Genomic DNA, 10,566 nt, shown 5'->3' with positions numbered 1-10,566 from the left:
GAGGCGCAGCTGCCAGTCACCAGGGCAACACAGGTGCTGGTTGCCAGGGCAACCGGCGAAACCCCCTGACAGGAAGGGGCAGGGCTTAGCCCTTCTTAAAACCCAGGCAGGAGACTAGGGTGGCAGTTCCTCCTCTGACAGCCAAGGAGTGAGGAGCTCAGCCAGTGTAGAGAGAAAGCCAAGGTTTGGCTGCATGAGTATCCGCAGGTTGCTGCTGGAGTATTTTTGCCTGGTAGGGATTAACTGTTGTCTGACCGGATGGTTTAGCTTTATGTTATAGCCCTGGGCCTTTGTGTTTACTGTTTAACCGGAGGACCGGGTGAGGCTATAAGGGGTGGGGGAGGCCTCATAGGGGCTCCCCAGTAGCTTGGGGGGGTTTCTGGTGCTGAAGAAGGTGCAGTGTGTTGCAGGGTGCATTGGCTTAGCCCTGAGAGTGGCAGAGGGGCGCAGAGGAGCCCTAAGGGTAAAAAAGAGGGCGGAGGCATAACCAAGCCAGTCAGATCACACCAGCACCATCTGCAAAGCTTGGGCTGCGGTGTAGGGGAGGAAAAGGAGCCACAGATAGTGCCCCCTGTCATCGGGGTGCATAAAAATGGGCAGCCTCCCGCTAATTACAACAATCTATTAATTAAATAAGATCAAGGTGTGGCAGATGAGTAAGCAGGTGGTTAGCCCATTACAGGAGGGCGGAGCCATGCTCAGAGATGCTCCAATAGTGGCACTCCTGTCACACCCCCACACAGCGCTGGCTCCCCACCTGCTGCTGCTGCACACCATGGGGGGGGTCCCCACATACCCATACGCTGCCCAGCTGAGCTCTGTGCTCTCACTGCCCCTCTGGGGGGAGGAGGAGGGGGAAGAGTCCCCCTCTGGGGCTGGGCAGCATCCCATAGAGCCCCTCTCACCCCACCCCGCAGTGATGGGGGAGAAGCAGGGGGAAGAGTCCCCCCTCTGGTGCCAAGCAGCCTCACAGAGCCCCCCTTTCCACCCTCTGTGGGGTTGGGGAAGGAAAAGGGAGAAGAGCCCCCCCCAGCGCAGAACTGGACACCCCCCCTCCTGGCCCTGTGGTGGTGAGGGAAGCGTTCCCCTCTGGGGCCAGGCAGCCCTGTGTACCCAGATTGCTCCCAGCTGTCAGGGAGCTGCTGGGATGGGCATGCTGGGGCCTGGACACACCCACCTCCTTCAGCTCAACTTCCCTGTGGAAGGGAGGGCTGCTCTAGCACCCCTGGGTTTCTGGCTTGAGCCACTGCAGGCATGTGCTGAATGTCTATGCACTTGCAAACCAGTTCACTCTCTGCAGATTAGACTAACTTGCAAAGACTGAATCATTTCAGGCTCAGGCTTTTTTAATGTCTCTCCCTAGCCTATGGTTTAGGAGGCCATTTTCAACCATATATTCCTTAGTGTGCACTTATGGTATGTTATGCTAAAAAGACTAAAAACACAAACCAGCTGTAAAAGGAAAACTTTTCTGAAATGACATTAATGTTAATGTTTGTAGTGGTGTGATTATCAGTCTGAAGCATTATTCCTTGGTTCAAAAACCTCCTCCCAGTTCACTTCAAGATCATGTTCTTCCACTACCTACAAACTGCAATTCATTGTGATGACTGATCCCTTTCCTGCTATCACACCACCAAGACATTGTATTTTTTCTCTTTAGGAAGACAGCTGAGTTCCTGGCTGGCATTACTCAGCATTGGATTCAATTCCTAGAAATTCACAGCTACTCATTAATCTCTTTCAAAACTCTAAGTTTAGCAAAACTGTCTTTCTGCCCATTGGTTCTGACCTTTCAAATGACCAACTGCTGAGAAGAAAAAAGAGCTGCTAACGTGTCAGACAACCACAGACCTACAAAGTCCCTGTTCAGTATATTATGGAATGTGCTAGGCTGCCTGTTATAAAACCAGTGTCTCAGTGGTCCAACAGAAGACCTTGCTGATACTGATACATTGGCCGGGCTACAAATTCAAAGCAGAAGGACCAATTCAGCAACTGATTAGCCTAATGCCCAGCAAGTGTTCCCTTTCCTCTTACCCAAGCTTCTCCTACCCAAGCTCAAATAATCCTTGGGGTCCTAAAACTAATCTTTCATATAAAGTCATCAGTCCAGTGATCCCAGAAACTTTTGTTTTGTACTTTAAGCCCACGTGTAATGGATCTAGTGCCTACCCTAAACTCTTTTTATTTTGAAGACTCTTAAAGTGCAGGTGATGCCTGATAAGCAGCAGAATGACCTTTCATTTAAATGGGAGCAGGATCAGTCTTATGTTTTTCAACTGCTGCCCTCTCCTCATTCTAAACTTTGAAGCAGCAAAAGAAACAGACTTCCTTGAAGAAATCAGGCAAGCAGAACAAGAAGTTACAGCTGAGTAAATGAAATCCTAAGTTTCAAATAATTCAGTAAGCTCTATTGAGCATGTTAATTAATTAATTTGCAAATTAATTTTAGTCATGTTTTCAGTCATGATATAAATGCTACTGTTTTAAGATTGTGCATAATGAAAAGCTGCATGTGAAAGAAAGATTGGCTTAATAGTTGCTCTGAATCTCTATTGCTTAATGGTGCGGGTTTTTTGTCTCAACTAGAGAAGCTGAGCTACAGAGAGATAACTGACTAACCTAATATTATACAGAAGATCAGTGGCATGGCTGCCAGGTATTAAACCTGGGTTTCTGACTCCTACTATTTAGGCCTGTCAACTGACTCATGCTACCTCCCTGGAGAGGCATTCTTGGGCAAAAGAACAAACCATTGAACTAATCTGGAGTTTGTAAGCAAGAAAAATGACAAATCAACACTTACTCATAAAATTCAGCAGCAGGAGTGAGTTTGTACTTGGAGTACTTGGTACCATTGCCAAGCACCGAGGCGTTGAAGAGTTTGGGATCTGTACAGTTTGGGCTATTCCAGCTGTTGCCACATTTCGTCCAGGGAAGTTCAAGTGTGAATGATGAAAACAGATAATACAGAGACCAAGCTATGATAACGTTGTAGTAGAAACCCACGTAAAGAGCTATGAGTATCACTGCATACCCTACACCTAAAGACAAAGAAAAACTTGATTATACATTGCATTTCATATACAACAATACACCCCAAAAGTATTCCTTAATAGCTAAACCATGGTTAATTTGCAACATAATTTTAGATAATCTTCCTTTTCCCCTCAGTAAGGGCTATAAAAGGGTTATACATACAGCTGATGGCCCCAAAAAATGATAGTTAAACTAATGATCTCACGAGACTGACTGGTGTTTAGGAAAACTGATTGTGTTCACCAGAAAACATAAATTATGCAATTCAAGGATAAAACACTACAATTCAATGCTGGTACAGTCCATGTTCTGTATTCCTAGGGGAAATTTTAACTAGTGCAGATGACCAGAAACTGTGTGGTAAGAGTGAAATTCAGTTCACCTGCATAAAGCTATGTTATTTGAGTTCAGGATCCTTTGACCCTATAATGGGCTGCTGTTTCTATCTATGGGCTGCACCAATGGTTACTGTCCCTGCCAACCAGCATCCCATAAGCTTCAATACCTCTCCTGGCTCATCCCCATTATCATTCACAACATGGGCTTCTATCACCAAGGCAATGCAATTCAGTCATGAACCTTGAAAGGTCGTGGTGACTGTGGGCATGTGTAGATGAAACGGGGGCCCAAAATTGAAGCAGTGGGTTTTAAAAAACCCACTGCTTCAATTTAGGGCTGATTAAACTCCCATGTCATGCACACACCTTACCTGCCTCTCTGGCGGGAAGGGGAGGGCGAGCTGCCAGTGGGTGGAGCAGTCCCTGGGCTGTGTCGGGGGGCTGGTGCTTCCCTCTGTGGCAGCAGTGGCCTCCCCCCAGGTGGTACGCACCCATGGGCCCGGCTCGGGCGGTTCTGGGGGGCACCACAGCTGCAGTGGGAAGCACCGGGCCCCCATGCAGCTAAGGCAGGCTCCAGGGGGGAAAAGAAAAAAAAAGGATCAGGTTCACTGCTTTTCTTAGATGGAGGCTGCTTTCCTGGGCTGCTGCCCGGCTGCCTGCAGGGCTTTCTGCAGAGCTGTGGAGCTGCATGGAGCCCAGTGCTTTGCTGGGCTGTGAGGGCAGCAAACTAAAACTCCTTGAAGGAGTTTAGATGGGTCATACTCAACCTAGTGAGATGTGAGCAGTGGGGCCCCCCAGGGCTCAGTCCTCGGGCCCGCACTGTTTAACATCTTCATCAGCAACTTGGGCGAGGGGATTGAAAGCACATTGTTCAAGTTTGCTGATGACGCTAAGATGTGGGGCAAGGTGGGGCACTTGAAGGGAGAGACAGGCTGCAACTAGAGTTAGACTACAAAAGTGGGAAGATGAGAATAGGATGGGGTTCAGCATAGACAAATGCAGGGTGCTGCACCTTGGGAGAAGGAATCTACAGCATACATACAGGCTGGGGAGTTCCCCTCTTGAAAGCACAGAGGCCAAAAGGGATCTTGGAGTCATTATTGACTCCAAGATGAATATGAGCCGCCAATGCCAGACCGCAACCAGCAAGGCCAGCCACACCTTGTCATGCATCCAAAGATGCATCTCAAACCGGTTTAGAGAGGTGATACTCCTGCTCTATGCAACATTGGTTAGGCTGCAATTGGAGTACTGCATCCACTACTGGGCACTGCACTTTAAAAAGGATGTGGCCAGCCTGGAGAGAGTTCAGAGGAGGGCCACCAGTTTGGTGAGAGGGCAGCAGGACAGGCCCTATGAGGAGAGACTGAGGGACCTGAATTTGTTCAGCCTTGGCAAGAGGAGGCTGAGTGGGGACCTGGTAGCTGCCTACAAACTTATCAGGGGAAATCATAAGAAAATAGGAAGAGCCCTATTCTCCCCAGCACCACCTGGGGTGATGAGGAGGAACAATGGTAATAAGCTGATGGAGAATAGGTTTAGAGATATGGTTAGAGATCAGGAGGCAATATTTTACAGTTAGGGTGGCCAGAATCTGGATCCAACTTCCTAGGGAAGTGGTCCTCGCCCCTACCTTGGGTAAATTCAAAAAGAGGGTAGATGATCACCTGTCTGGGGTCTTGTAAACCCAGCATTCATTCCTGCCTGTGTCAGGGAGTCAGGCTACATGATCTGTTCAGGTCCCTCCTGACCCTAGCTACTATGAAACTATGAGTTTTAGTTTGCTGCGCCCCAAGTCATTTAAGGTGCATTATGCTACTGAATGTCCTACAGCAGCTGGAATTAATGCACAATATGATGCTGAGGTATGCAAACACTGACACCATTAAAGTGGTGCAAAAGCATTTGGCCTGCTTTAAAGTGTCATACATACATGCCTCTTGTTTTGTCAGCACATGGCCTGTAGTTTCAATGAAGGATTCAAGTGATTTAAGAGCATTTAGCTGACTCTGAGTCATCATGAATATCAGCCTCGGGCCAAATTTTACCTTATGCCACTTCCTTTTTTCAACAGAGCTACACACTATGGCTAAATACAGATAGTCAAAAAAACAGAGACTGAATTGCTTCAACCTTTGTAAGTTAGTCTAAGCTGCATAGATTGAACCAACAAGCAAGTTAGCAGACATTCAGTTCTGATTCTGGAAATGCAGCCACATGCCTGCAGTGGCCCAGGTCAGAAGCCTGGGGCACTAGAGCATGCCTCCCTGCTCAGCTGAAGCAGACTGCTTGGGCCATGGCTTACTCACCCTCCCTGCAAGGGGTGTTTGTGGGGAAGGTGCAAAGTACCCTGGGATGTTGGGGGACTGTGAGTTAACTTGAATCTGGAGGGGATCTGGGACAGACATTCAATAAGCTAATTTAAGTAAATCAGTTAAGTCTGATACAACATCTATCCAGGTTTATCTTAAGCCAATTTGGGGCATTTTGAAAGCAGTTTATGTGCACTGAACTTCTGTTGTGTTACAGATTTGAACTAGTTTCTGATTACTTATATCAATTTACTTGTAATTTCTATCCCTAGCCAAAATTCATGGTAGAATTTAAACCTAAATCTGGAGAAGGCATGTATGGTCTTCCAGCCAAGGATGAACTCTACCTTGAGCATTTCCCATTGTGTCTTGGAGAGCTGGCTTTCCCTTAGACATACTGGGGAGGGTTGTTCAAGTTCATGAAAGCTGACATTTCTCAGTCAGACATTTTTAATGGATGGCCCCACTACTAACAGCAGTTCAGAGTAGAAGGTCATTGTCAGAACTGTGTATAAAAGATTGCATTGTTACGTCATTGAAGGCTGATGCTTACTGATTCCTGCACATAAACCATCAGGAATGTATGTAACAGAAGATTCCCCAAGAAGGCATATGTTAGAATATGTGGTCATCCTCCATGAATATTGCATACTATTTTGAAATGGAATTTTTTAAAAAAAGATTAACTAGATGTTCCACCATTCAGAAGTGATAATGATTGACATTTAATGTGGAAATCCAAAGACAGTGGTGCAAAACCCATCCCTGGTGCCACTCCATTGATATTAAGAGAGTTGGTCCAAAAATGAATTGGCTCCCTTGTTTCTGGATCCAGACATGAATTTATTTAAACTTTATCCCACCCACACTGCTAAAATAAACCTTGAAAAATCTAGTGATGCAAATGGACTGTTTTGTAAAGGTTACAAGATGTATTTTAATCACATGCATTATAAGAAAGCTCAACTGCAGTTACAGTACTAAATTTACAATAATATTCACAGCTAAAATTAGCACCATGGTATTTTTCACTTAGGTAATTGTTATAACTTTGAGGGTAGACTGTAGTCTTTTCATTACACTGAAGGATTTGAGTTAACCCAGAGTCATATCTAAAGACCTGTGAGGACTTAGCTATAAAAGGCATTCATGTATCTTATCAGAAGCTTTAATTTGAAACTCTGCTAATTCTACCCAGTTTATGACACTGGTGGGACTTAAACATAATACAATGTTTCCCATTATTTTCAGTGGGTGCATCTACAGATGATGCTATGTCACCGTAACAACACACTACAGCGATGTAGCATCCATGGGCACAAACCGTGGTGCCAATGCTATACATCATCATAGTGACAAGCTACCTCACTATAGAGCATTGCTGTGGTGACGTAGCTGCTAAAAAGAACTGTGCACCTCTGGGACAGAGTAAAGCAAGTATTAAGTGATGGAGCAGTAACAACTGCACCATGGGGGGCATGTGTAGACGTGCCCAATAATACTAACATTTAACAATCAATACTAATGTGCATGTAGGCAGGCTTGAAAATCTCAGCCTAATAAATGCAGCTAGAATGTTAGCAAGACTATGAAATGAAAAATGTTTTATTTTCTCCTCCTCTTTTCGAGGCTTGAAATCAAAAGCCTACTACTGTGTTCACAGATATTTGAATCAGATTCCTTGCAGTTTTGAGCCTAGTTTTGTAATTCTGGATCTAGCAAGATTCCCAATGCCTTCAAAAAGCATTAGTTAGTGGGTGTTTGTTTGTGTTGGGATGTCAGGATTCTTGGGTAATTGTATGGCTTGTGGGTTTGGTAATGGGATTATATAAATTGTTTTGTTTAAAAAAATGTTGAGCTCACATTTTGTTATAGGGTCCTGTCTGTGTTGCTCTGTAGGTGCATCTACATGTGCAATTAGCACTTAGCAATAAACTCTGGTGCAGTTCAGGCCAGAGTTTATTGTTCCAGGGCTCAGCATTTACATGTGCGCCCAAGACCACAGCATATTGAGCCTGGGCGGAGCAGCTCCAGCTGACACAGGGTCCAGGGGCTCAGCCTTCCATCCTAGTGCTGTTCCCCACCAGGAAAATGTGCTACGGAGAGGCTGGCTGGGGCATGAGGGTGCTACAGTGTGGGGATAGCCAGCAGGCAGCCCCTGCACTGGAGCACCCTCATGCCCAGCCAGCCCCAGTTACCATCTACACGTGCGTTGTGTTACACTAAATAAACCTGCCATAGGATAGTACTTGACCCGGACAGTACTATTGTACAGCAGAATTAATTAATTTACTGCGCCTTAATAGATGCACATGTATAGAAGGTAACACTTTACTGTGGAGCTAATTAGTCAACTCCACGGTAGATCACATGTGTAGCTAAACCCTGCATGTCTTTAATATCATTTTGAGTTTTGGATGTGATTGAAATTGCATTCAGAATGTAACTAGTTAAAATGACAGAGTGTTTTCCTGGTTTGGAATGCTAACTCCACAAAAAGGAAAAATAGAGGATTTCAACAAAAACAGATTGACATTAGCTCAGTGTAACTCATAACCAAGCTGTGGGTCAACCATGTGATGACTGCCACTGTGAAGCTTTTCACACATTGTGAATCAAATGTGGTCCGAATGTTAAGTTTGCAGATGGGTTTTTAAGCAATTTCACACAGCTCTAAATTGTAGAAGTTATCCTACCTAGAAGGCTTGATCCAAACCAGTACAGCACTTTTAAATCATTCCCAGTTAGTAATAGTTCTTTAGTGGGTCTAAGAAATATTAATATTTTTCATTGATCATATATTATTTCTTCCATTTTCCTTCCAAAAACACCTGAGCTAAACACCTAAATGCACACACACACAGAGCCACCTATTGGATGGATAAGTAATACGCAGTACTGGTGTGGTAGTTAATTAGTCAGTTTTAACTCGTACCCAGTAGACAACATAATAAGGGAAAAAGAAAAATTTAGTCATTTACTCCATGCCATTGGTGAGTATCCATTGTGCCAACAGATAGTATTCATTAACCGCATGAAATAATAACAACAACTTATATTTAATGGTTTTCATCTGTAAATCCCAGACAGCTTGCTTGACTTTGCCTAGCACTCCAGTGATAGAATCCAGGTCTTCTGAGTTCCAGTCCAGTTCTGCTTCTATAAAACTAGCTGGTTTTTAAAACCTCAAAAAGAAAACCTCAAAGACAAATATGAATGGACTTTCACATAACTGAACAAAAGGCACCACCAGTGGCATTAATTGGTATCCTTGATGGAAGATTTAGCAAAGATGCCAAAGACAGCAGTGAGCATGGAGACTGAACTAGACTCTTCACCCCTGCTGCTTGTCACTCTACAGCCACTTCTGGGTCAGGGTTACAATATAACCTAGATAAACATTTTCTGCTGCTTCTAATATTACAGGGTTAAGAAATAAACTATCAGATATAATTTTATTTAAAACAGGGAAAACGATACCACATTACTCAAACCAGGCAGAGTATTAGCACTTACCTTTGAAAAGTGGACAAATTTTCCATACGGTAGCAGCCCCTTCCCGGTTGTACTGGCCCAGTGCTAATTCCATATAGAACAAGGGCATTCCAGCAATGATTAGGAAAAGGATGTAAGGGATAAGGAAGGCACCTGAAAACAGAATTAACAAGAAGGAGAAATCTAGATTTTTGTTCCATTCTGCTTTTCTTCTCTTCTGTTCCTTTTACTCTTGTACTAACAAAGCAAACTGCCTCTGGAAATTATGAAGAAACTTCAAGAAACATAAGGAAATGTCTTGTTTCACTGAGTCCCAAATGCAGGTTCCCTGAACAAAAATACATAGCATAGCACCTATTTTCCCTTAATGTTACCAAACTCTGGTAGTCTGGTTTCAAGGAGTAAAAGCCAGCCCTGGAAACTTAAATCTTTAATTGGGCAGGAAACTTAGGTGTGATGCAGAGTAGACTTGCAAAGTTAAAGGGGAAGGAAAAACTGTCACTCTTAGTGACAGTTTGGGAATGAGTAGAGTTTATTCTGCTTTATACTGCAGATTGTTCTTTCACTTTAGGGGACAGTAACAGGGCAACTGGTAATTTATAAAGGATGCTTTGAGCATAGTTGTGGGATACCATATAGTTTCACTGAGTGGAGGAGCTGTCTTGCTTGAAAACAAGCACAGTGAAAATCTTGGTGACTAATATTATTTGGGAAACTGGGATTAAGTTATTGTGCTTATTGATATAAGAAAGGTCCTAGTTTTTAAGAAGTGGTTCCACTTCTGTGAGCAAGGCTGATTGGGATTGTTTGTTCGTGTTGCTTTGTGGCAGGAGTGGGCAAAATGTGGCTCAGGGGCCGGATGCGGCCTGCCAGGCCATTCTATCTGGCCCATGGGGCCTCTAAAAAATTTAGAAAATTAATACTAATCTGCCCTGGGCTGCCTGTCAGGCGGCCCTCAATGGCTTGCCAAAACTCAGTAAGTGGCCCTCTGTCCAAAATAATTGCCTGTCCCTGCTATGTGGAATGTACCACTACTGTACTGTTTATTTTGTAAGCAAAAATATTACTGCGTTGCGCTGCAACATGGCAGTCCAGAAGACAGGGGTAGTTTGTCATGTTACTCTGAAGTCAGGTGGAAGGCAGGGTATAGATGCACCTTATTGACTAACTGCATCAGAGAAGCATGTGTTTTTGTCAGAAGGAATTCAGTTCTTCAGCAACTATGAAAGGATATAAAGGGTAGATCCTGATGAGGAATGCCTGCATGTACACAGCACATGTGACACACGTGCAGGTGTTCCCTGAGCTACAAATTAACAGCATGGTTTTTTTTTAACACTGGGTAATCCTGGTATCAAAAAACCCTGCACTTAAAAAAA

The 10,566-nt window shown here is 44.2% G+C and overlaps 1 protein-coding gene across 2 annotated transcripts in view; it reads right to left on the bottom strand.

Moving 5' to 3' along the window:
* Positions 1-10,566, bottom strand: part of SLC6A2 (solute carrier family 6 member 2) — a 158,696-nt gene that overhangs the window by 103,724 nt on the left and 44,406 nt on the right. For both annotated transcript variants that reach the window (XM_019505735.1, XM_019505736.1), the window contains exons 2-3: positions 9,209-9,340; positions 2,810-3,047 (exon numbers count right to left, since the gene is read on the bottom strand). In XM_019505735.1, the coding sequence (XP_019361280.1) occupies positions 2,810-3,047; positions 9,209-9,340 (370 nt within the window). The remainder of the gene's footprint in view (positions 1-2,809; positions 3,048-9,208; positions 9,341-10,566) is intronic.

Source organism: Gavialis gangeticus, unplaced genomic scaffold (assembly GCF_001723915.1).
Source record: "Gavialis gangeticus isolate Ggan-Ray unplaced genomic scaffold, GavGan_comp1, whole genome shotgun sequence".
Taxonomy (NCBI): Eukaryota; Metazoa; Chordata; order Crocodylia; family Gavialidae; genus Gavialis; species Gavialis gangeticus.
The sequence above is the reverse complement of the archived record's forward strand: the minus strand, read 5'-3'. Positions and strand labels throughout refer to the sequence as shown.